Source organism: Miscanthus floridulus, chromosome 1, assembly GCF_019320115.1.
Source record: "Miscanthus floridulus cultivar M001 chromosome 1, ASM1932011v1, whole genome shotgun sequence".
In the NCBI taxonomy this organism is placed as follows: domain Eukaryota; kingdom Viridiplantae; phylum Streptophyta; class Magnoliopsida; order Poales; family Poaceae; genus Miscanthus; species Miscanthus floridulus.
The window spans coordinates 21,355,488-21,383,140 of NC_089580.1; the positions used below are offsets into that span (position 1 = coordinate 21,355,488).

Here is a 27,653-nt window from a genome sequence, read left to right on the forward strand (position 1 = left end):
TGTTTGAATTTTAGATTGAGTGATGACCCTGGGTCATTAGTATAAAATAATTCTTGATACTTAAAGTAAGTATTTGGGTTATGAAAAATGTTTAGTTAGTTTTGGCTTGTAACTGTACCACGAAGAAAAGTTGTATTCAAGTTATTAATTTTTGCATCCATTGTCAAGCATCATGTTTCATATCGCGCATCATATTAAACATGGCACTGTTACTACGTGTAGTGAACGAAAGTGAGCACGTGGTAGTCAATCAAGTTGAGGAGGAGGTTAATCCGTCTATTGAAGTTGGGTTTGATAATTGTGGAACGTCTCCGGAACCTGACTTTTCCGTTAACCAAGGCAAGCCCCGGATGCATTTAATTCTACCTTGTGTTTTACAAATTATATCGCTTTTGCGTTTATATATTGCATTAAGTGATTAGGAGTTGAGTGAAAACCTAATTGGTGCATTACCAACCTTATTTTTCCATATCAACCTTGTTACCCGTTTCAATCCGAGAATGCCTAATTATGCTTAGCCATGCTTAGACCGATAAAAGTCAGGAGATTTTCGGTCACCTGCGAGATATAAATGAATTTTTGGTTACGACTGGTTATTTATGTTATCATATGATATGAGCATGGGGAGTAATAAATCTAGATCAGGCGGACTCGGTATGTGAGAGCCACAAGACATGGAGGTCTTGTGAGCGGGTTCTTTCCGCCTGTGTCGATTAAGAAACCGTCCGTTGTTGAATTGCATGAGGTAAGACTTTGTAGTACCGATCACATACTCCGGTAAGCCTTAACTTGGCTATTCTATTACGAGAATGGCTACTCGCTCACTGAGAGTGGAGAGATGACGAGAATAGCGTGTACCCACGTGGCAATGGGCTGGATTGGTGGAGTACTGTATTCTCGGGTGGCGCGGACCCGTTCTTGTTTTAGAGGATCTGAGGGTAGGTTGGTATATGTAGGTCGAGGACCTGCATATGTTGTGTGGTTGGGAATCCCCAGCTGGGTTTTAATCGGTTTGAATCGTCGTTGCTCCTCGGTTATGGAGACTCAACTCACTGTTCATCATCGTAGTTAATAACTGAAACTTGAGAAAGTTTAGAGAAAGGGTTTGATATGAAGTTCATGACCTCATTACGGATCATGGCAGATTCATATATGATTTTGAGACAGATTTAAATGTTGAAAGAAAGAATTTAGTTAAAGAGTTTTTACACAAAAGAACTTTGTTTATTGCTAAAGCCATACCTTGAATCCCTGAGCCTGTATTCATAAGTCTTATCTATTGTTATTTCGGTTAAGTCTTGCTGGGTACTTTTGTACTCAGGGTTCGTTGACCCTTGTTGCAAGTGAGCCTCATGAGCAGGTCTGCTTTAGACCATGCTGCACGACTGTTGTTCAAATCAATGATGATAAGTGAATGTGTGACCCTTGGGCAGGGTACTTATATTGTGTGTTTGTATTATGTTACTAATGCCACTCCACTACTATGGTTTGTAATAATTAGCAAACTTAGTTTGTAAGGTTTGAAACTACTGTTTTGTAAACTAAGTTATTGTAAGACTTCCGCTATTTTACTCTGATGTAGATATTTGAATAAATGTTGTAATACTGCAATGGCTCTGTAATGAGATCCTGCTCGGAAATCGTGGATGATTCGGGGTTCCCCGTGGACATCCGACAGTCTTTTTAAGTTATTGGGAACATATGCAGTATCGTCAGAGGTCATTGAACAGTGATGGGTGCATGTGGGTCCTATAATTTAGGAGGTTCTGCCATATTTTTTTAGAACGGTTGGGACGAGGACGAGTGAATCCTTTTTGGTAGAAGTAATTCTTTCTTGCAAATAACCTAATTTTGGACACTGCGGAGGGCATTCTGTCTAATAAGGCGGATACTTCCGATCCTGCTTGAACAAAACGAAAGATATTATCGATAAATGAAAGTACGTCTTGCTTATTAACATCTCATAAATATTCTATCATAGTTACGGCAGTTAAACCAACTCTCCTCTGAGCTTCCTGCAGTTCATTCATTTAGATATGCGCTCAATATTTTTTTTCATTAACTACTCCGGATTCCTTGCTGCGCAGCGGCCCATCATCGGGAGTAGTATATGCGATGCAATCTCATGCCATCACTATTACCATTTATGCGGATAAAAAGGTAGCCCGATTACTTCTGCAGTTCTGCTTTATCAGCCAAACCCCTGAAGTAACTGTTTGTTGTTGAGATATTTACTTGTTTGGCCTTAAAAAATGTGTCTTTCTTTTATGGCTCTATATTTTTTGAACTTACCTGTATGCCTCGAAAACAAAAATCTCTTCTAATGGTAATTTTACCCGTGGCGAAAGAATAAAGTTTTAGCACAAAAATTATATCTTTTTCATACGTTCTCGGTTAAAGATGATTTTTATATAAAAATTATAGCTCTCGATGAGATCTACAACTTTATAGTTTTGAGTTTTTAAATTTAAGGTCGTTGAGATGCTCAAAAAATTAAACAAAGTTCTAGCAGTATATTAATCACGTACATGCACTTGTTGTATTGGAAAATAATATCTTTCTTAACTGGTTTCAAATGGAGATACTTTATATATGAAAGTTTTAGCTCTCATTGGGGTCTACAACTTTATAGCTTCATGATACTCTGCAGTTTATTTTTTCATCAAGGGTAAATGGTCATTTTACTCGACATTTAACACCGTCAATAGCTTGAATTGGACGGAAGGCCATAGAATGAAGATATTTTTGTTTTCGGGCCATACAGATAAGTTCAAAAAAATTAAAACAATAGATGGAAGACATATTTTTTTAAGGCCATACATGTAAATCTTTTTGTTGTTGTTCATGCATGTCACGGCCATGTGTACGGTCTCGGCCTGCACATTGTCCAAGATTACTTGCTCTCTTGCAAAGCCAGGAGTTGCTGGACATAGAGGCCGATGGATGCCTTGCTTAAACACCCGGCTGGGTGATATACCAAAACCCAAAACCACCATCCCAGTGTAACCTCAGATTCCCGGGCCAGGCAGGCGACGTCGCCTGCCGTCGCGGGCTCGTTAAAACCACCAGCTCTACCATGCAGAAACGGCTGCAGCGACAGATCAAACTACTAGCCCCAACAGCCCCTGCCTCCACTCCTCTCGTCGCTACTGCTTGCGAGTTGCAAACGACTCGACCGATCGATCGATCGATCGTGTCTTCTTCTTGGCCGCGGAGGAGAGCGCGAGCTCTAGGTAGCAGGCGGCAGCCATGGCGCACGGGAGCCACCACCACTCCATCTTGGCGTCGCGCGTGGGCATGGTCGCGCACGTGCTGTTCCTGACCACCGCCGTGCTCATGCTCGTCTGGCTGCTGCACTACCGGGGCGGCATCAACATACAGTCCGAGGACCCCGAGCAGATTTTCAATGTACGTGTTATATTACGATCGGTTTCCTCTCTTCAGGTTCATCACCTTTAATTTGTTCAGTTCTTGGTGGTACGAGTAGGAGCTCATCTTCCAATTAATAAACCGGATGAAAGATCAGCTGAAACAAAATTGGAAATCTTGAAGGATAATTATTCACGACTTTACACCATTTTCAGGTTCATCCATTTGTGATGTCCTGGGGGTTCATTCTTCTGATTGGAGAAGGTATGTCCAACTCCAACCTAATACAATCATGGAATCGCTTCAAAGTATGCCATTATTTGAGTATTGCATCTATGATAACTGCCCTGGAATGAAACTTTTAGAGGCTACTTATGTTTATTCGACACGACGGCTGAGCAGAACCATTGCCGAAAGCTAGCCCCCACGAAGATGACAAGATGCAGTAGTTGTCCTTGTCGAAATGGGACACGCGATTCCTTTTTGTGTGTGTCAAGAAGGCGATCACGTAGTACTGGTCCCTGAACTCTAGACCTGCTGACGATAGGTGCTGTAGCTTAGCACTAGTCGGGGGGTTTGGTGGCAGCAAAAAGCAATGGACGAGCTCGTCGTCGTTAAGTGTCAATCAGTGTGTTTGGTGCGTGTCTTAGCGCCAGTCTAGTCGGAATTTCCCGATAATGACCATTCTGATCGCTACGTTTTCCTGCCAAGCACGTACGACGATCAGTGTAGCAGCACTGCACCATGATTATGTTTCCCGGGGAAGATTATTACAGGCATGATAGCAGCTCAGGTCACAAAATTTGTCCGGTTATGGAGCCATTTGCTGTTGTTGCAGATAGATGCAACGATAGTCATTGGTCAAACGCTGAAAATTAAACATACTGAAATTAAACGATAGTCATTTTTGCGTGCTGACAGTGAAATTCCAAATCTTTGCAGCGATCCTGGCATACTCGACGATCCCTCCGCATATAGACCACCGGACGCAGAAGATGGCGCACATGCTGATCCACCTGGTGGGGCTCATCCTGGGCATCTTCGGTGTGTACGCGGCGTTCAAGTACCATGACGCGGCGGTGGCGCCGGACCTGATGAGCCTCCACTCCTGGATCGGCATCACCGCCATCTCGCTCTTCGGTCTGCAGTGGCTGTTCGGCTTCGTCACCTTCTGGCTACCCGGCGCCCACACGGACACACGCACCGCGGCGGCCCCCGCACACGTCATGGCCGGGCTGGCCATCTTCATGCTCGCCGTGTGCGCCGCACAGACGGGGCTCGTGGAGAAGAGCGCCGCGGCCGCCTCCACCACCGAGATGAAGCTCATCAACGTCACGGGGATCTTCATCCTCCTCTACGGGGTCGCCGTCGCGTCCGCCGTCGCGCTGCGCAAGGCGTTCTTGTAGGCGGCGGCGCGGCTTTGCATTGCCCCGCGTGCGCGTCAGTTTGCTTGGTCGGCGCTCCACAGCCTGGCGCGCGTTTCGCCGTTGACGTGACACGGTTGGTGTTTCACTTGTACATGCGGGAGATAGTTTGGATGGTTCGCTTGTAATGGTGTGCATATTGCTTGAGTTTTCTGTGACTGTGCGACCTGCTATATTTATGCCTTCATCTTTTTTTCTTCCAAAAAAACACAAATCAGCACCATGTCTTATTCTGTTTTCTTCAAAAAAAACACAGAATTTGTCTAAAGGCCTCTAATCCAATAAATTTTGCTATGTATCTAGTATTATGTATCTACATACATAGCAAAACTGATGTACCAAGAAAATCAAAATGACTTATAATTTGGAACGGGGAGTGCTATATATATATAGGAAATCAAGGGAATCTTACTTCCACTTTGAAGGTAGTATAGCTCATGTTTTGGAACAAAATTTAAATCTTATAAGATCATCTTACTTGAGACAGAGGAAGCACAGCTCATCTTAAAGCACAAAAAAAAACGCTCCCTTGCTCGGTATTGCCCCGAAGACATAAAATGAAATTCATGAAATAAATTTTGTACTTTTTTACACACAACCGCATTACCCAATGATCGGCGACCCGGTGAAGGGATCCGCCGCGATTCCAGCGGGGCAATGACAGAGGTCGGAGACGCACTGTGCACGACTCGCAAGGATGAAGTGGGATGCCCTTGTCTGCTCGTTCCGGGGGATCGACAGCGCCGAGATCCTAACATATGGGTATGTTAAGCTTTGGGATCGATGGTTCCTAACCGAAGGACCCCCCGACCGACCCCTCTAGGATCGTCTAGGGCTCGGGGGCTATACCCATCGGGTACGCTCGCGCGCACCCTCCGATAAAGAAACTTGACCGAGCCTGGGCACGGTGCAGCCCTCGCACAGGGCTCGGGGGCTCACCCGGGCCTAAGGCTCCTGATTGACGACACGCCATAGCTCGGGCCTTGGCTCCTGCCTGGCTTGCGACGCCGGCCAAGGCCCGAACGCAAGAAGACAAGTGCCGAGCTACCGAGGCTCGGAGGCTCCGAGACGTCGCGCTTTAGGCGTGGCCTTGCTGGCCACTCCCGCGACAGGGTCACGCGCGGGGCGTGACACAAGAAGACAAGCTTCCTTCGGCCTCCAGGGGTTGGGCGGCTCCTAGGTCCGCACGTTAGCCCCTAGAGCCGACCTCCTTCACCACCAAAAAGACTTCAGAAGGTCCACCTGAGGAAGGCTGGTCCAAGCCGACACAGTCTGACACACAGAGTGTCAGAACAGAGCAGACGGACGACGCCCAAGGCTTCTTCGGCTCCACGGCACCGCCACGGTCCATAAAGCGCCGCAGCAAGACCCTCCTGGACTCCGGCGCATGTAGACCGTAGACTCATCTCCCCAAACCGTCATGTGCCCGACCTATCTCATTATATAAGGGATAAGGTCAGACCTAAGGGAGGGAGGGGAGAAGAAGGGAAAGAGAACCCAAGACACTCAATTCCATTCAATCTGCTCCTGCTCAGCACTGAGAGCAGAGCAACCTAAAGGAGGGGCACCGAGAGCTCCTCCACCGCATCCCATCGTCTTCATCCTCTCCGACGAGAGAAAGACTCCACCGGCGGTGAGATAACCTTAGGATTAGCATCGAGCTAACCCCCTACCAAATCTCTCTCTATACTTTGTTGTAACCCCTCAATTTTGGGTGCTTTTGAGTGTAAGGATCATCTGCTGCTGGACATAGGGCATCGATTGGCCCGAACCAGGATAAACCGTTGCGTCCTCTCTGTGATTCTTGTGTTCTTGAGTCCGCCCGAGCCACCGGAGACCTGTACTCTGACACCAACTCGAACAACTATGCCTGCGGCAGCTCCAACCCTGCGATAGCTGGCGTGCCTGGTAGGGGGCAGCGTAAGTGCGATTTAGGCTCTATGGTGGCTGAAGCCACTCGCCTCGTCACCGGAGCAAGCGACACCGCCCCAAATGGCGGTGTTTGCTTCCCCGTCGAGTTCTCTATCATGGACGACACCTTCGCTCCAGGCCAGGTCCTCAACTTTGGGAGCCTGGCCTACGTCGTCGACTGCTACAGTGAGCTTCGTCCACTCCATGGGGCTACGTTAGCGGGCAATGAGCCCCCGGCGTCACCCCCTTCGCCGAGACTTCTAGGAGCAGACCTCAAGGTCCTAGCCTGACAGATCTGGCATGGCTTTGGCCCGAACCCCACCACGTCAGATCGTCGCTAGATGTTTCACATGCTGGACAACGTCCACCACCGGTGAGGTGCTCTCGCTGCCTAACTGCTTCTGGTACTATCTCCCGGACCTGCCTTTTGGGATCCAAAACACAGCGGCGTCCTTCTAGATGGAGCTAGAACACCTTATCAGTCACGAGGCGTCGTGGAGTGCCATCCTCTCTGGCACGGCCGGGACCGACATCCCCTCGCTGCTTATCTTCCTTGAGATCCTCTCGAGGAACGACTCAGAGTATGACTCTAGCGATATTGACCACTACGCCCCGCCATGCATGTGCTACCACATCAACGGCGAGGTTCTTGCCGAGGAGGCTCCCAGGCACACGCCACCAGACTAGAGTCTACACAGCCGCGTGACCTACCTTCAGAAGAAGGAGGATCGTCTATGAGCTCGGTAGGTAGACCTAGAGACCGTCGAGGGAGAGCTCAAGCGCTAAAGGCAGGACCTTGCCTGGCAACAAGCCGCGCACCCCCTCGGCGATGACGATGACACCCGCACGGGGGCTCCTAGTGGCCTCTACTTTTCTTGTGCGGCGTACAACATGGTGGCGCGGCCTGCCATCTAGAAGACATCTTTGACACGCCGGACCCGAAGACCAACGAGCGGCTGAATGAGGCAAAGCGGCTCCTCCATGTCGCTATCGAGCAGTAGGCCAAGAGTTCTACCGCCCAGTGCTGCTTCGCGCTCTCTAGGTCGTCCCAGCCGACGACCACCACCAACAAGGACCGCTCCAATGCTCACACCCACAAGCAGGGGGGAGCAGCGGTGACACCTCTGGCAATAGCTCCGACCGGTCGCGGATCTAGGGTACCAAGTCTCAGTGGGAGCAAGGGCATGACCTTTCTCCTCGGTGTCCCCCCGCGTGCCATCGGATCGACGATGACCACGACGTCTACGACACCATCAAGGCCAGACACCACTCTCAGGCATAGTCCCGTACCCCTGAGCGACGGGGTAGCGGTGCCGCCCCGGATCATTTCGGCCCCCTGGCATTCGAGGCAACGATCTGGGCGGCTCCCTACCCTAGGCATTTTCGGCCACCGACGCACATCTTCAAGTATGACGGTGAGACCAACCTAGACCATTGGCTAGAAGACTACTGCCTTGCCATGAAGGCCAGGGGGTTAGACATTGAATTCGCTATTGAAGGGTCGAGATGGCGACTAGAGGGGGGTGAATAGTTGTTTCTAAAACTTAATCGCGTCGACTAACCAAAACAAGTACGGAATTAAAATTATCGGTCTAACCAAGACTACACCCCTCTATCTATGTTCTCTAGCACCTTGCAAAGATCTTAATTAAGCAACAAAGGTGTCGGGCTAACTAGAGCTCACCTAACCAATTCTAGGAGCAAGGTCACACAAATCTATGCCACTAGTATTTCAAGTAATGAGGGAGCTCCTACACATGCTAGTAAGCAAAAGCACAAATCTAACTAAGCTCACTAGCAATGCTCAATAACAAGGCAACCAATGCCAAATTAGAGAGCGTAAATACTTAGATACACAAACTAAGCAAAGTGACTAACAAGGTTATACAAACCAAATTAGCCACGCAAGGGAGCTACTTCTATGCTACACAAGCAAGAAGGTAACTAGTGAGCTACACAAGCTAACTAATTACAAGAGCAACTACACAAGCACAATGTATATAAAAGTAATCACAAGCTTGTGTAAGGGGATTGCAAACCAACGGGAAGAACAAGGTTGACACGGTAATTTTCTCTTGAGGTTCACGTGCTTGCCAACACACTACGTCTACGTTGTGTCGACCGCTCACTTGGTGGTTCGGTGGTTAATTGGCATCACCCACCAAGCCTGCACGTCGGGCACCGCAAGAACCTACCCCAAAAGTGAGGGTATCTCAATGACACGCTCAACTAGAGTTGCTCTTTGTGGCTCCCATGGGGCGAGCACAATGCCCCTCACAAAGCTCTTCTCCGGAGCACCACACAAGCTTCTTGCAGGCTTCGACAAAGACCACCACCAAGCCGTCTAAGAGGTGGCAACCTCCAAGAGTAATAAACACCATCGGCTTGCAACTCGATCACCTAGTGCCACTCGATGCAACCTCACGATGCAATCGCACTAGAATCGCTCTCTCACACAATCGAATGATCACTATCAAGTATATGTGAGAAGGAGGGCTCCCAAGCACTCACAAGCATGGACACAAAGTCCCCCGACGTGCTCAACACTAGCTATGGCCGAGACCCCCTTCTATTTATAGCCCCACAGGATAAACTAGCCGTTACCCCTTCACTGGGCAAATTTCGGGACAACCGGACGCTCCGGTCCGATCGACCGGACGTAGGACCCCAGCGTCCGGTCGCCCGATGCTTGCCACATGTCATCGGATTCAAACGCTGTTCACTCGATCTCAATGGTCAAGTGATGACCGGACGCAGTGGCTCAAAGTGACCGGATGCTCCAACACCAGCGTCCGATCATTTCCTGTAAGGTTCCAGTCACGATTGGACGCGTTCGGTCGGTCATGATCGGACGCAGCATTAGTGTCTGGTCCTTCTCCAACTTCTCTGCGTCGCCTACGTCACCGTACGTCAGCCTGACAGGACGCACCCTACCAGCGTCCGGTCTCTTTTAGCGCCAGCATCCAGTCAAAGACCGATGCCTACGCGCACTCTGCTGCCACTGATCGGACGCAGGACCTCAGCGTCCAGTCACTACGTGATCAGCGTCCGGTCCACTCTATGAGACCCTATCTTTTCTGTATAGGGCGCTGATGGTACCGTTGGACTGTTCGTACTCTACGGGCGGACACTCTGTCGGTGGAGTTTCAAACCCTTGCCTTCGTTCCTTCATCGAGTTGATCCACATCAACTCCAACTTCATCTCCTTTGTAAATGTGCCAACACCATCAAGTGTACACCACCATGTGTATGTATGTTAGCATTTTCACAATCATTTTCCAAAGTATTAGCCACTCAACTTGCCACACCACTCAATCCTAGTGACGATGCAAAGTTAGATCACTCGAGTGACACTAGATAACCGATATGTAAACAAGTTTGCCCCTCTTGATAGTATGGCCATCTATCCTAAACTCGGTCATAAACTTCTCTACACACCTATGACCGATGAAATAAAATACCCTAGGTTATACCTTTGCCACGCGCATTCCATTCCATCTCCAATGTCGATGCAACACATGCACCAACACGATCAACAATGATATGATCCACTTCATATCTCTTGTTGGTTCATCGATCTTGACTTCACTTGCTTTTTACCGTTGCCTTCGTCCATCGGCACCAAGTCTTGCTTAAGCTTCACCGCCACGCGGTCCATCACTCCAAAGCCTCCAACTTGCCCTTCACGCTTGCAACCGGTCCATCAAGCCAAGTCAATGTCTTGATCTTCTCCACCTTGATCACATGACTCAATGTCATGTTTCATTTGCAATGAGCTCCTTCATCATCACATGTGTGAGCTTTGCAACATCTCTAAGCCATTTTCACCTTCATGGCATATGTTGCTCACACACATGTACCTATGGACTAATCACCTGTGTATCTCATATAAATACAATTAGTTCACCTAGGTTGTCACTCAATTACCAAAACCACACAAGGACCTTTTAGCTATCTAGTACCTTCCCCTGCTTCGGTCATGCTCGACCAGAGCTTGGCTCGAGTAGCTTGAGCCCAGCAGCATCTGCTGCTAGGGCGATCTCCATTCGATGTTCATCGGCCACTTCTAGGGTACCTACACCCGCCTAGGTAACTCCTAGGACCTCCATAACTATAGGTAGAGGGCCAACGAGACCCTCCAGGAGTACATCCAGCGCTTCTCCAAGAAGCGCAATGAGCTCCCTAACATTATCGACGCCGATGTGATCAACGCCTTCATCTACGACATGACCTATGAGGCTCTTGTCCGCGTGCTCGGCCGTGAGACCCTATACACGATGCGGGAGCTCCTAGACGTCGCCAAGTAGTATGCCACCGACGAGGAGGCTGTCTAGGCCAACTTCAGTGGCAAGGCCCAGCCCGTAGTGGTAGAGACGGTGGCAATGACCTTGCCTTGTCCTAGCACCGTCGCAGCAAGAGGAACAAGGACCGGAAGTGTTGCGGGGAGGAGATGGTGGCCGCAGCCGACCGTGTTACCAGACCTAGGCCCCCCGAGCATGGCACATGCCCCCAGCACTTCGAGAAGGCACTCGAGGCCGCCTGCCCATTCCACGGGGGATAGGCGAAGCACCTCCTCAAAGACTACGCCACCATCAGGGGCTACATCCGCGGCACCCTCGGCCAATGGGGCAAGGCCTAGAAACCTTTCCCTATGGTCGGTGAGCCAGTGGACGCCACCCTAGAAGACGCCACCGAGTTTCCTGAGGCTAATCGCTGCCTCATGATCTTTGGGGGATCCTAGGCCTACGAATCCCGCCTATAGCGCCGCATCACTAAGTAGGAGCTGAACGCCGTACACACCCTCACCGCTTCAATGCAGCTCCGATGGTCCTAGACGGCCACCACCTTCAACCAAGAGGACCACCCCGATCATGTCCCTCATTCAGGGTGCTACCTGCATGTGATTAGCCTGATTGTGGGCACCACACATCTTACCAAGGTGCTGATGGACAGAGGCAGCAGCCTCAACATACTCTACGCCAGCACCCTCGACAAGATGGGCATCCCGCAAAGCAGCCTACACCCTAGCATGGCGTCGTTCTACGAGATCATCCCGGGGAAGGAGGTCGTACCCCTCGGACGCATCCGGCTCAACATCACCTAGGCTAGCCAAACAACTTCCACAAGGAGCCGCTCACCTTCAAGGTGGTTGACTTCCTCGGCGTTGACCATGCCTTCCTAGGCTGATCGTGCTTCGCCAAGTTCATGGCTATCCCCAACTACACCTACCTGAAGCTCAAGAGGCCTAGCCCGAAGGGGGTCATCATTGTTGAGAGTAGCTTCGAGCAAGCCTATGACTGCGAGTAGGACTACGTCGCCCAAGCAACTGCGCTCATCGCCCCCTATGCTCCTGACGGCCCTGGCCGTGATGCAAGAAGGGCGTCGGTGGAGGCAGCAGCCAAGGCAGTGGTGGTGCTTGACCGACTGAGCATTGATGAGGCGGCCAAGACTCCTAGCGGTAGTGATGGCTTGGCTGGGCCCTCCATCCAGACGCTTGGCCCCCTAGAAGGGTTCGACCCGATCGAGGTCGGTTCCGACCTTTCCCCATGAGGGAAGGCCATCGCCGAGCCATCCACTTAGGAGCGCCGTCTCTCAAGCCAGTACCTGCCTACCAACCTCCTTCGCCGGCCCACCTCTGTAACAACAAAAAACCAAGATAAGTCCCATCCTCCTGACCTTTCTTCCTTTGCTTGACTTCACTGTTGTCTCCTTAAACCCAAGCAACTCTAGCAGTAGCTCGGCTATGCTAAAGGATCGACTGAGCTAACCACCTATTACCCTCTGTGAAGGTGGACCGCAGCACAGAGCGGGGCGAGGACCAGATGGATGGAGCAGGAGGAATGGTCGAGGGGTCGGCAAGGCTCTAATGGAATGGCCCTATCCGCCATGTTTCCAGCTATGTCCCATATCCCTTCTCTTGCGTTCATTTCGTTCATTTGTACATATCTCTGTCTCCCGATATTTCATTGGATCGTGCCACCTAGCCGCACGACGGCACGGGACCCCTCAGAAGGGGCATTGCTAAGGGTTCTAAGGCCAGCCCATGGGGCTTCAACGCCGCTCAAGGCACCTAAAGTGTAAGGGACGCTGATGGTCGGGCACCAAAGGCCTTAGCTGGATCCTTAGAAGAAAAGCTAGCCAACCATCACGCGATGTTCGAGTACTGACCGAGAGCCACTCGTAGTGACCTATCTAGGGAGCCTGCGAGCCCCCGAGCACCGACAGACATGCTCGAGAACTATACAAATGGCTCGGCCGAGTGCGCTCTCGCCTTAGTCGGACATGCTCAAGGGTTTCGCCTCGCTACGCAAATTGACTCCGCTAGGCTCCGATTATGCCTGTTTGCCTATGACTCTACGTAGCCGCAAAGCCGCTATGCCTCCAAGCCGCTCGAGCCACTGTGCCATCGAGCTGCCGTGTCACCGTGCTGCTGAGTCATCGAGCCGCCGTGCCACCGAGCCGCTCAAGCCGCCATGCTGCCAAGCGAGCTGCTAAGCAAGCCGTCTGAGTCATAATCAAGCCACGTGCGCACCGTGATGATGACCGTCGCAAAGAACTATGTTGTGACAACAGCGACCGCCGCCATGGCGACAGGCCAGAAAAGCTTGAGGGCTGGGCAATTTCATCGCCACCAACCAGTCACGTTCTCATCTGTGTTACCCAAAAGCAGCCATGTCCTCGATTTAGCACCCAAGTATGCATGAGCAGTAGCGCTCTGCGCCATGGGCGATCGGTAGCAGCTCCTCGGTGATGCATATATTCCTAAGCGTGCACAAACATCTCAGGATAGAATGCATCCCATGTCTCGTCGGTATAGTGTTTAGCACTCTCCATGTTCTCCTATTTCGCCACGGTATAGTGCTAAGCACTCTCCATGTTCTCCAAATTCGCCATAGTATAGTGCTAAGCACTCTCCATGTTCTCCAACTTTCTCCACGCTCTCCAAATTTCGCCACGTTCTCCAATTTTTGCCATGATCTCTAAATTTCTCCACGGTCTCCAAAATTCTCCACGGTCTCCAAATTTTGCTACGGTCTCCAAATTCACCACGGTATAGTGCTAAGCACTCTCCATGTTCTCCAAATTTCTCCATGCTTTCCAAATTTCGCCATGGTCTTCAATTTTCACCACGATCTCCAAATTTCTCCACGGTCTCCAAATTTCGCCATGATCTCCAAATTTCACCACGATCTCCAAATTTTGCCACGCTCTCCAATTTTCGCCACGATCTCCAAATTTCGCCACGGTCTCCAATTTTCGCAACGGTCTCCAATTTTCACCATGGTTCTCCAATTTCGCCATGGTATAGTGCTAAGCACTCTCCATGCTCTCCATTTTCTCCATGGTTTAAGTGCTAAGCACTCTCCATGTTCTTCAACGATAAAAGTGCTAAGCACTCTTTATTTTTTCTCCATTTTAAGTGCTCAGCACTCTCAAAATTTTACTCTAATGTCCTATGCTAAGCATGAAGATTTTTTCCTTTATATAAATATGAATTAACTCCAAATAAACATAAACTACTCTGTAGGATATATAATTCACCGATACATTGCTCCTGATCAATTCCTCTCTGTTTTCTTCATCACCGAGTTCACATATTTTATCTTTAAATCATGTACTACCTATTCTATATATTTGTATTGTAGGATCATCGTCTGGGTGGTCGCACCACCTGGCCTTCGAGTTTCTCCACCAATCAACTGGTCAGACCGCTAGGTTCATGACTTCATCGCTGACCAGTTGGTCGGACTATTCGGTGTTCACTTCTACTCGACACTCACTTCGCCGCCGACCAGTTGGTTGGGCTGCTCGGTGCTCAATTCTCTATAACCAACTGGTTGGATTGTCCGTCACTTCATCATTAGCTATGCCGGAGGCTCGCCAGCTAAGCTGGGGATTTCTTGGCGTTCGGATTGTCCATCGCTTCATCATCAGCTAAGCTGAGGGCTCCCTTGGCGGTCGGATTTTGCAACGTCTCGTCTGTCGATTTTCCTAATGGCTTACTATGTTTTGCCGACGCTGCATGTCATATGTGCTATCAAGGTGGTCCATGCTATCAAGATCAGGGTGCTAATCCTGGGTGGCACATCAGGGGCCTTGATAAGTATATCTATTGCAGCAATCTACATGCTAAGCACTCTCCATTTTCTCCATGTTTTACTGCTCGATATTATCGAGTTTTACTCCATATGCCCTGTGCTAAGCACGGGGACTTTGTCCTCTACACTTAATTCTTTGATCCTGCTACAAGATGCAACTTTATCTTACAACAGGCTTAGGGACTAAGTGTGTACACTTCACCTAGCGATGAGTGTAATTTTCACAGCTAAGCTAAGAATATATTATTTGATCTCAATATTAATAATGTTCTTTGATCCTATTACAAGATGTTTCTCTATCTTACAACAGGCTCGGGGACTAAGTGTGTATACTTCACCTTACGGTGAGTGTATTGTTTTTTCTCCTTACTGGTTTTCAGCTAAGCTAGGTACTAGCTGTGTGCTAGGTTAAGCTAGGAGTTGGTTATTCCAACTAAGTAATCGTTGATATTCTTTGATCCTAACACCAGGTGTCTTCTTCACCTACTGTCAGGCTCGGTGACTACAATGTATACATTGCACCTAGCGGCGCATGTATCGATACTAACATCCTCTTTGACTAAGTCAAGGATGATGATCATCTAACTTCGCCAACGAAGCCTAAGTGTGTACACTTCACCAAAGGTGGAGAATTTTTTTAAATTTTAAACTTAAGCTCCTTACATCCTTCTGGCAAGCCTTACATGGCTAAATTCGAGATCTGCATACCAGTTAAACTGGTTAGCTTCGACTTCCACCGCTTGGATCATCAGTTAAACTAGTCGGCACCTCATTTTATTGATTAGATTACCAGTTAAACTGGTCGAATTACCAGTTAAACTGGTCGGCACTACATTTTGTTGTTTGGATTACCAGTTAAACTGGTCGGATTACTAGATTAACTATTTGACTCCAAGTTAAACTGCTCAGATTTACTTAAGATGGCGTTGCTCAGCGGATACAAGGCGCTCGGGGACTAGCTGTGGAGGGTATAACCCTAGGTATCCACAGTAATGGACATGGGCCGCACCACTAGGGGAGGTCCAGCCCATAAGATCAAGGCCTATGGTGCTCGGCTCTGGTCAGCGTGCATCGCAAGGTAATCAGAAGACTGAAAGCTCTAGTTTGGTTTTGGTTAATTGATGAAACCCTAAGTGCTAACCTAGTTTATCAAAGTGATTATGAGATAGGTAGCACTACTCCAAGTACTGAAGCAATGGCAAAGATCATGACAATGGTGATGGCATGGTGATGATCAAATGCTTAAACTTGGAAAAGAAGAAAGAGAAAAACAAAAGGCTCAAGGCAAAGGTAAAATTGTAGGAGCCATTTTGTTTCGGTGATCAAGACACTTAGCGAGTGTGATCACACTTAGGATAGATAGTCGTACTATTAAGAGGAGTGAAACTCATATCGAAATGCGGTTATCAAAGTGCCACTAGATGCTCTAATTCATTGCATTTGCATTTAGGATCTGGTGGGGTACTAACACCCTTGACAAAGTTTGTGAAAATATGCTAACACATGTGCACAAGGTGATACACTTGGTGGTTGACATATTTGAGCAAGGGTGAAGGAGATAGAGTCGAAAAGGAGCGAATCACGTTGTTTACAGAGTGACCGGACACATCCGGTATTCGGCAACGTACTCAGCGATCGGACGCGTCCGATCGCCACATCGGACACGTCCGGTATGATTCAGCAAAGGCAGTGTTCGGTGGTGAAGTCGATCGGACACTGGCAGCGTCCGGTCCGGTGTGATCGGACGCGTCCGGTCATCCATGGGTGCTTACTGTACTCGACCGAACGCTGAGGCTCGGCGTCCAGTCAGTCTCTGCCAGACGTGTCCGGTCGGCCCTGGTGGCTTACTGGACTTGACCGGACTCGGCGGTGTAGTGTCCGGTCAATTGAGTTTCTGCGTCCGGTGTGAGCGTTCGGTCATCGGCAGAATGCGCGGCAACGGCTATGATGGTTTGAACCGGACACATGGCAGTCTAGGGCTACCGGACACGTCCGGTATGCCGACCAGACGCATCCAGTATTCACGACTGGAGCGTTCGGTGCTGCGTCCGGTGCAGTGTGACAAGAGCATCTGGTCGATGCACAGTCAGCCCGTTTTTTGAGCCAACGGCTCTATTTGATGGGGGCTTCTATTTAAAGCCCCTTGGCTGGCTCAAGCTACAACTCTTGCACATTTTCATTGACATAGCAACCTTGTGAGCTTAGCAAAAGCCCTCCCACTCATCTCCATCATTGATTCATCGTCTTTGTGAGATTGGGAGAGAATCCAAGTGCATTGCTTGAGTGATTGCATCTAGTAGCACTTGGTATTCGTGTTGCGCTGCGGATTTTGCTTGTTACTCTTGGTGGTTGCCACCACCTAGACGGCTCGGTGCAGCGGTGGAGGATCGGCACGAGTTGGTGATTGTTCGTGGCCGCCTTCGGTGATTGTGAGGGAAGTTGTACCTTCCCTAGCGGAGCGCCGAAAGGTAACTCTAGTAAATTGCTCGTGTCATTAAGTTACCTCACTTATAGGTAGGTTCTTGTGGTGTCCAATCGTGTGGACGAGGTTTGTGAAACACCTCTTAGCCGCCGAACTACCAAGTGTTGGTTGACACAACGGAGACTAGCGTGTTGGCAAGCACGTGAACCTCAGGAGAAAAATTGATTGTCTCTTGTCATTTGCATTCTCCTGGTGATTGGCTTAATCTTCATCTTGTGATTGGTTTATCCCCTACACGGTGGTATAATCACCCTACTCACTTGTTTATATTCTTGCAAACTAGTTGATACAAGCTCTTTAGTGTAATTAGAATTGAGAGCTTGCTTTATTATTTACATTCATCTAGTTGAGCTCTTTAGAGTAGCGAGTTTGAGAGCTCTTAGTGAGTAGTTACATAGCAAGTTTGGGTGCCTAAGTAATCATTGCAACTAGAATTGTTGGATAGGTGGCTTGCAACCCTTGTAGAGCTAGAGCAAGTTTGCATTACGCTATTTGTCATACTAATCAAATTGCTCTAGTTGATTTATAGATTTTTAAATAGGCTATCCACCCCCCCTCTAGCCATATTAGGACCTTTCAAAGACATCTTGGTGATGAAGGAAGATCTATTCGGATATGATAGATATCGTATTCCTTATAAATACTTACCATATAGCCGAATAGATCTAGGCCTAAACTGACTTATAACCCTACCCCCCAGACTATATAAGGCGGGTAGGGACCCCCTCGAATTCATCTCATATACAATACAATACACCAAAGACACGGTACATAGGGTACTACGTCGATCAGACGGCCTGAACCTGTCTAAAGCGTTGTATCTGCGCCTGTGTCACCATCCGGTTCCTATTACGCGTACCTCTGCTGATTCATCTACTACCGTGAGCATACCCCTCGGTATACTGCCGACCATATTTCATCGATAGTAGCCTGGCTCACATCTAGTATCTAGGCTGGACTGAGACAGGCCCAATGCATGCAAGTGGTCATTGTTTGGTTACCCGGATAAATGCGGACAGGATGAGCAGAGCACATGTTTGGTTGCATGTATGAGCTAGGAGCTAACAAGCAAAGAAGAACATGCAGTTGTTTGGTTGGCTGCATCTACTAGAGTTTGAATACCTCAAGATTGAATTTGGTGAGGTTACCACAGCCATAGTCCAACCAAGCCATTCATACCACATCTCCTCATACAACAGCCTTATGGGCTCAATATTACAACTAATGATTAGATTAACTTGTACAATAAAACTAAGATAATAATGAACTAGGCAATGATAACGATATCCTTGGTTGAGAAGATTGTTTTGTCCGATTTTTTTATGTCCTTGCAGTCAACAGGGACTTGATCAATAGGGCCTTGAGCACCCTTTTGGTTGTGATATGTAGCCAAAGCTTCTTCAATCTTGTATCCTTTGTAATAGGCTCCCTTGAAGCCATTGACACTTGCATGGCATTCTCTCCAGGAGGAGAACACTCTAGTTTGGTGCCCACAGTACACAACATACCAAGTCATAATATCAATCCTAGGTGATGTCAAATTTAACAATACAATGTGAGTATATTGAAATAGAAACAATTAGCAAGGAAAGAAGAAATAAATGGAGTTGTGCTTAGATCATACAAGAATCAAAGAGGACCTCATAATAGGCAATGGAGTAGTGCTCAGATCATGCACAAATGAATCAGGTCATCATAAAGGCAATGGAGTTGTGCTCAAATCATGCATGAATGCAAAAGAACTTCATAATAGGCAAAACAGTTGTGCTCAGATATAGCAAGTATGAATAATAGGATATCACAGCCAAGTGAAGATAGAAATCAATAGAAGGCAATGGATGAATTCTCATGAAATAAACCCATGGCCATAACTACAACCATGATCAAGTGTCCATGACATCATAGGCAATGTAACTGACTAATCAAATACATCATCACAGAGCTAATGCATGTGCTACTAGTACCTAACCCACAACCACGGTACTTGCCACTCTCAGACCTACAACCTAAACATACTACCCAACCATGAGGTAACTAGCTAAAGAGACTAGCATGCTGTCTCAAACCAAAAGAAATGGAGCATAGTGTTGCAAGCTCTAGTCAGCTCTGTCCTGCACAAAAGAGGTCACTGCACAAAAGGAGGAGGAAGCAGTAGGTTGGTAGCTTCACTCCATAAAAGACAGATCAGTCAACAAGCATGTAGATGCATCTACATGTAGTAATGCTTGGCAAACCATGTCCTAAGCCAAAGGACACGATGAGAGTCAGTCATGTTGACAAAAGCATCACCCTGAGCCTTGTTGTCAACCAGATGGGAGAAAGCACAGATCAGAGCCTCCTTAGTGAACCCCAGCATGTACATCACCGCACCATACAGATCAGGGTTCAGCATCTTAACCTTAGTCTCACAGATAGTAGAAGCAACATCCCTCACTACCTTAGTCATGCCGACCATAACCACATGGTCCTCCTTAGTGAGGACAGACCTCTTCTCTTGTTGGAAGGACCAGAACCACTAGTGACATCCTTTGCATCATTGCATGCTTCACCAAAGACCTTGGCAGCATCATCCATAGACTTGGTTGCCTTCTCATCATCATGTGGTTCAGTCTTCACTGAGCTATCTGCAAAGTATGATGGGCTACCTAGAGCCTCATTGGAACCCATAGCATACTTGTCGGTGGCCAAACCATTCCCAAAAATGGTCATCATCTCCTTGTAGTTCTCTATGTGCTTGTTCAAAAACTCAACATCCTTAGGGTGTGCCTAATTTTAATGTGTATGATCAGTTAGCAATATAACTAAAGGATAAGAAAAAAGAAAGAGCTATTTAACATAATAAGAAGGTAAGAAAGATCGAGGCATCCCGCACACCTTGATGTGTCCCTTGTAATGCTCCTCATCAAGGCTGATCATGCACATCTCCTCAACCCAGAGGGCACCACTGAGTTCCCTCAGCTTGGACACCCTCATCCATCTCTGCCTCCACTTCCTCAAGTGGTTATACACTTGAGTACCAGTCACCTCATTGCCAGTAAACTCCTGCAGGTACTTGGAAACTTGGTTCAGGTGCACCTCCTTGAAGCCCTTGTTTGTTCTAACACCACTTTCAATCAGCTGGCACATACGACGCAGGACAAAAGAAGACATTGCACTAGTCCAGCGCGTAGCACCCCTAAGGCACTGCCCAGCACCAGCCTGCACATGCTGACCATCTCCACCGACCTGGACAACCTCATCACCCTTCAGATCAATCCTAGCAACCTCCTCAGCCATCCCCTAATTATGTTAGTCATACATTGCCTCAGTGTATGATCAAGTTAGGTTACAGAATGCAATGCATGCATGGTTATCACAGCACATACCCATTGCCATATGATCAGAAAAATAGAATTTAATTCATGCATGTGTTGTCATCATTGCACTAACAAAAAAATCTGAACCAAAATCAACAGCAAGAACATAGAGGAATAAAGGATTGAATCATCATTTCACAAGTGCATAGGCTGAGCTAACAGAACAACCGTTCATCATTGCACACAAAAAATAGCAAGCTCTAAACATGAGAGGTGCCCCTATTGTTCCACATTTGATTTGTAATTTCATCCCTCCTATTAATCCAAGCTACATTGTCAGTCTCATTACCATGACCAGGTCCAGTACTACTAGAATTAGGTTCCCATGTTGCTTCATCAGGAAAAACCTCATCTTGACCATGGCAAATTATTCAATTATGAAGAATGCAACATGCAAGAACTAATTTGACTTGTGTCTTAAATGGGTGGTAGGGCTTGTTGTCTAGAATACGGAATCAATTCTTCAAAGCCCCAAATGTCCTCTCAACTGTGACCCTTAGGCTTGAATACCTCAAGTTGAACAACTCTTCTTATTGGTAGGATAATTTCGTCCACCATATTCTTTCAAGTGGTATCTAGTGGCTTGGTAAGGGGGTAGAAATCCAGGGCGACATGCATAGCCAACATCCACTAGGTAGAATTTACCTAAACAATTAATTAGATAGCCAAGAATCAGTTATAGTGTTTATTTGAAATCTCATTTGTTGTTTGCCTAAAAAATTGTGTTATAAGTACCTAGAGGAACCCTTAACCCATCACCCCTCTCTAGAGCATCGACTAAAATGAGGGCATCATGTGCAGATCCCTCCCATGCAGCTAGCACATAGGTGAACCTCATATCAAAGTCCACTGCAGCAAGCACATTTTGAGTAGGATAGTGCTTTCTACCCCTGAATGCTACAAATATCATTGCTGGTACTCTAGCATGAACATGAGTACCATCTATTGCACCAATACAGTCCTACATTTGACTGGTGATTAAAGTTTGGTCAGGACTGCAGTTAGGTAGAGTTGAACCTTAGATTCATTTAATTACTTTAAAATAAAGATACCACCATGGGCTTGTTCTGATTTTATGTGCTGTCTTAGTTGATGGTGGCCTTATCATCTCTCCCCTAAACTCACCAATAGCATACAAGACCTCCCTGAAATACCCACTGACTGTTTCCATGGACCTCCTAAATGTTTGGTGAATAACTCTAAATCTCTGGTTGTGTCCCACAACATGGAGAAACATTGCTAGTTCCTCTACAGTACATTTTATGGTGTCTCTTAGCAAGTTTATGTCCCTAAGTAGGTTACATAGGTTGAAAAAGGGAGCTCTACGCATACGTAGCATGTTAACACATTCTATGTCATTACAATTAAAAATTTTGTTCAGATTGGCTTGACGTTCCTCATCCATGGCACTCATTGGGGCATATGTGATCTGAGGCTGTGAATTACGTGCCACTCTCAACCTACTCATGAAGTAGGCATAAATGATAGACACAAAACATCATCTTTTATCATAAGCATGCTTCTCTGCTCGGTAGGGTTCATCTATTGCAGTTAAAAAATGCAAAGCATGTCTCAGTAAAAGAAAAGATCATTTTTAGCATTCAACAAGTCGGTCAGCAAAAAATAATATCATCATTGCCTAATGCACAAGAGCTCAGATATAGCTAGTTCAACGTTACAAGCATGCATCATTGGCTAAGAACACGTGCTTAGTTTTTGTATTTATAAAGTAATATCATCGGCCAAAAACATGTGCTCACTTTTTAAAATAAATAAGCATTCATCGTCGGCTAAGAACATGTGCTCAGTTTTCATAGTAAGTAAGCAATCATCATCGGCTAGTGACATGGGCTCAATAGAAAAATCATTACCGCTGGTTCCTTGCAAAAAAGTCATAGGGCCTTTAGAAGTTCAACAGTCAAGGAAAGGTAAAGGTAGATCTGCACATGAGGAAAAGAAATTAGTATGACAAGTAGGTAGATCCAATCTGGGGAAACAAGAACAGATCAAAACCTTAGGAGGGAAACTTGCCTTTTTACCTCCAACGAAGTCACCAGCACAAATCGAACCCTATAAATGCTCAAATACATTAGGAACCCAACAAAATCGATTGGGAAAGGGAGCAACACTAGATCTGCGAGGGACTACAGGTTACCTGCTCTCTTTGCCGCGAAACCCCGACGAATCGAACCTCAAACCTACGAAAAATGAAGAGAGGGAGAAGAGAAAGGTCAGCATAGATTGAATCGAGCCTCAAACACCGTGGATCTAGAGCAAGAGGAAGGGAGGATGCATCACCTGCTAGCACCAGTAGGATCTGGATGAGCAGGAAGAGGAAGATGAGGAAGCGAGAGAGCTCATAGCGGAGAGGTAGAGGGCGAGTGCAAGGGAGAGAATGGGGAGAGGGGAGGCGGCGGTGAGGAGTGAAACTCATATCGAAATGCGGTTATCAAAGTGCCACTAGATGCTCTAATTCATTGCATTTGCATTTAGGATCTGGTGGGGTACTAACACCCTTGACAAAGTTTGTGAAAATATGCTAACACATGTGCACAAGGTGATACACTTGGTGGTTGGCACATTTGAGCAAGGGTGAAGGAGATAGAGTCGAAAAGGAGCGAGTCGCGCTGTTTACAGAGTGACCGGACACGTCTGGTATGGTGACCGGACACGTCCGGTATTCGGCGACGTACTTAGCGACCGGACGCGTTCGGTCGCCACACCAGACATGTCCGGTATGATTTAGTAAAGGCAGTGTTCGGTGGTGAAGTCGATCGGACGCTGGCAGCGTCCGGTCCGGTGTGACTGGATGCGTCCGGTCGTCCATGGGTGCTTACTGTACTCGACCGGACCCTGAGACTCAGCGTCTGGTCAGTCTCTACCAGACGCGTCCGGTCGGCCCTGGTGGCTTACTGGACTCGACCGAACTCGGCGGTGCAGCGTCTAGTCAATTGAGTTTCTGTGTCCGGTGTGAGCGTCCGGTCATCGACAGAATACGCGGCAATGGCTATGATGGTTTGAACCAGACACGTGGCAGTCTAGGGCTACCAGACACATTCGGTATGCCAACCGGACGCGTCCGGTATTCACAACCGGAGCGTCCGGTGCTACGTCCGGTGTAGCGTGACAGGAGCGTCCGGTCGACGCGCAGTCAGCCCATTTTTTGAGCCAACGGCTCTATTTGATGGGGGCTTCTATTTAAAGCCCCTTGGCCGACTCAAGCTACAACTCTTGCACATTTTCATTGACATAGCAACCTTGTGAGCTTAGCAAAAGCCCTCCTACTCATCTCCATCATTGATTCATCGTCTTTGTGAGATTGGGAGAGAATCCAAGTGCATTGCTTGAGTGATTGCATCTAGAGGCACTTGGTATTCATGTTGCGCTGCAGATTTTGCTTGTTACTCTTGGTGGTTGCCACCACCTAGACGGCTCGGTGTAGCGGTGGAGGATCGGCATGAGTTGGTGATTGTTCGTGGCCGCCTTCGGTGATTGTGAGGGGAGTTGTACCTTCCCTGATGGAGCGCCGAAAGGTAACTCTAGTAAATTGCTCGTGTCATTGAGTTACCTCACTTGTGGGTAGGTTCTTGTGGTGTCCAATCGTATGGACAAGGTTTGTGAAACACCTCTTAGCCGCCGAACTACCAAGTGTTGGTCGACAGAACAGGGACTAGCGTGTTGGCAAGCATGTAAACCTCGGGAGAAAAATCGGTTGTCTCTTGTCATTTGCATTCTCCCAATGATTGGCTTAATCTTCATCTTGTGATTGGTTCATCCCCTACACGGTGGTATAATCACCCTACTCACTTGTTTACATTCTTGCAAACTAGTTGATACAAGCTCTTTAGTGTAATTAGAATTGAGAGCTTGCTTTATTATTTACATTCATCTAGTTGAGCTCTTTAGAGTAGCGAGTTTGAGAGCTCTTAGTGAGTAGTTACATGGCAAGTTTGGGTGCCTAAGTAATCATTGTAACTAGAATTGTTGGATAGGTGGCTTACAACCCTTGTAGAGCTAGAGCAAGTTTGCATTACACTATTTGTTATACTAATCAAATTGCTCTAGTTGATTTGTAGATTTTTAAATAGGCTATTCACCCCCCTCTAGCCATATTAGGACCTTTCAATTGGTATCGGAGACGTGGTCACCATTTGATTAAAGGCTTAACAACCTCGATGTCAAATTATGGCTCAAGTTGTGTTCAACCATGTGGGGGGCAAACCACCGTTCTTTGATGGCACGTGCTATGATTATTGGAAGAGAAAGATGAGAATGTATCTTGGTTCAATCAATGATCAAGTATGGGAAGTGACCGAGAATGACTATGCTATCATTGATCCCAATGATCCAACCAACCAAGATAAGATCAACAAGCAATGCAATACAATGGCTCTCAACACGATATACAATGTCATTGATTCCAAGGTGTTTGAGCAAATCAAGGATTGTGAAAGAGCAAATGAGGTGTGGAAGAGATTGGAGGAAACATATGAGGACACACCGGCGGTGAAGAGTGCCAAGTTGTATATCCTCAAGGATAAATTGACAAGCTTCAAGATGAAGGAAGATGAGAGCATTCTGGAGATGTTCCATCATTTGTAAGTAATTGTCAATGATTTGAAGGCATTGGGAGAGAAAATCAAGGATGATGATGTCTCCCATCGATTCTTGATGTGCTTACCTCCAAGATTTGAGATGTTAAGATTGCTCATCATAAGAGGAGGATTAAAGGACATTACCCCTAACCAAGTACTAGGTGATGTCATGACACAAGAGACATACCGTGTGGAAAGGGAGGGGGATGACAAGGATGACAAGAAGAAAGAAGAAGACAAGAAGAAGAAAGGCATAGCATTCAAGGCTAGCTCATCATCATCAAAGAACAAGGGCAAGTCCAAGAAAGAATCAAGTGATGATGATGATCTTAGTGATATTGATGATGAAGCTATGGCTCTCTTTGTGCGCAAGATGGGAAAATTCATGAAGAAGAAGGGCTATGGTGCAAGAAAGAGAAGAGATCACACCAAGAAGAAAGAGTATGTGAGAAGATGCTATAATTGCAAGAGCCCCGATCATGTAGTAGCAAATTGTCCATATAATAGTGACAATGATGAGGATGAGAAGAAGAAGCACAAGGAGAATAAGAAAGAAAAGAAGGAGAAGAAGGAGAAGAGGATGACCTTCCAAAAGAAGAAGAAGGGTGGAGGTTATGTGGTCACATGGGATAGTGATGGCTCTTTGGATAATGATAGCTCTAGTGATGATGACAAGAAATCTATCAAGAGAGCACTAGCAAGCATCGCCATCAACAAGAAGCTCTCCATCTTCGACACTCCATCGACATGTCTCATGGCAAAGCCTACCAAGGTAAAATATGATGAGAGTGATGATGATGAATGTGAAAGTGATGCTTGTAGGAGTGATGATGATGAGTACTCCAAGGAGGAGCTCATGGACATGTGTGAGCAAATGCATACTTGCTTTGAAACGAAGAGAAAGGAGTGCAAGGAATTAAACAAGAAAGTCAAATTTCTTGAGCAATCCCTTGATGAGCTCAATGCCACTCATGAGAGGCTAATGGAAGTCCATGAGAAGCTTGGCAAAGCTCACTCTAAGCTTGAAAAGGCTCACTCCTCTCTCATTGAGCAAGTCAAAGTGGAGGAAGCCAAGAAGGAGCAAGTGATCATAACATGTGATGTAGGACTAACATGTGATCTTATTGATGAATCTATTTTTGTTGCTCCCACCAACACTTCTTGTAGCACTACCACTTCCACTCCACCTATGAATGATACATCACTAATGGTGGAAAATGAAACCCTCAAGAAGGAGGTGAATGAGCTCAATCGTGCCTTAGGCAATGCCCATGGTGGAGAAGCCCACTTGCTAAAGTGCTTGGGTAGCCAAAGATTTTCTCTCAACAAAGAGGGATTAGGCTATACCCCCAAGAAAGGTAAGGCGGCCTTTGTCACTCCCAAAGCTAGCTTTGTGAAGGACAATGGTCGGTTTTGCAATAGATGCAAGTAAGTTGGGCATATAGAGCAAAATTGCAAGACTAACAAAAACAAGCTACCTAATGTATCCTCAATCAAATTTGATTCTTGTTACATGCTTTATAAGGGTGCCAATGGTGTGAAGGCTAAGTTCATTGGTACACCAATTGTGGGCCCAAAGAAGAAGGCCATTTGGGTACCAAAGTCCTTGGTGACTAACCTACAAGGACCCAAGCAAGTTTGGGTACCTAAAAAGAATTGATCTTTTGTAGGTAAATTATAAAGCCAGATGAAGGCATTGGGTGCTTGATAGTAGGTGCACACAACACATGACCCGTGATTCAAGAATGTTCAATTCAATCAATAAAAGCAAGAGCAATGGGATTGATAGTATCACATTTGGTGACAATGGCAAAGGCAAGGTCAAAGGGCTTGGTAAGATTATAATATCCAATGACTTGAGTATTTCTAATGTGCTACTAGTAGAGAGCTTGAACTTCAACTTATTATCGGTAGCTCAATTGTGTGATCTTAGTTTCAAGTGCATATTTGGTGTGGATGATGTAGAGATCATAAGTGTAGATGGCTCTAACTTGATATTCAAAGGATTTAGATATGAGAATCTATACTTAGTTGATTTCAATGCTAGAGAAGCTCAATTGTTAACATGTTTGATCACTAAGTCTAGCATGGGTTGGTTATGGCATAGAAGGCTTGGTCATGTTGGAATGAAATAATTGAACAAGTTGATTAAGCATGACTTAGTTAGAGGCTTGAAAGATGTCACATTTGAGAAGAATAAGCTATGTAGTGCATGTTAAGCCGAAAAGCAAGTTGGTAATACACATCCCAAGAAGAGCATGATGAGCACATCTAAGGCATTTGAGTTAATGCACATGGACTTGTTTGGACCAACCACATACACAAGCATTGGTGGAAACAAATATGGATTTGTGATTGTAGATGATTTCACTAGATATACATGGGTTTTCTTTCTTGGTGACAAGAGTGATGTGTTT

General features: G+C 46.8%; 1 protein-coding gene across 1 annotated transcript; it reads left to right on the top strand.

Moving 5' to 3' along the window:
* The first annotated feature begins 3,002 nt into the window (after nucleotides 1-3,002).
* Nucleotides 3,003-5,016, top strand: LOC136475554 (probable transmembrane ascorbate ferrireductase 3). The gene is made up of 3 exons (XM_066473053.1): nucleotides 3,003-3,408; nucleotides 3,585-3,633; nucleotides 4,312-5,016. Exons 1-3 carry the CDS (start codon nucleotides 3,250-3,252, stop codon nucleotides 4,773-4,775), a joined length of 672 nt encoding a protein of 223 aa, XP_066329150.1. The 5' UTR covers nucleotides 3,003-3,249; the 3' UTR covers nucleotides 4,776-5,016.
* Nucleotides 5,017-27,653: the final 22,637 nt, after the last annotated feature.

Bases quoted from the DNA above. Each gene is read 5' to 3' on its own strand.
- LOC136475554 (XM_066473053.1), top strand. From the start codon at position 3,250: ATGGCGCACGGGAGCCACCACCACTCCATCTTGGCGTCGCGCGTGGGC. The intron at 3,409-3,584 runs GTACGTGTTATA...CACCATTTTCAG, and splicing joins ACCCCGAGCAGATTTTCAAT to GTTCATCCATTTGTGATGTC. The intron at 3,634-4,311 runs GTATGTCCAACT...AAATCTTTGCAG, and splicing joins CATTCTTCTGATTGGAGAAG to CGATCCTGGCATACTCGACG.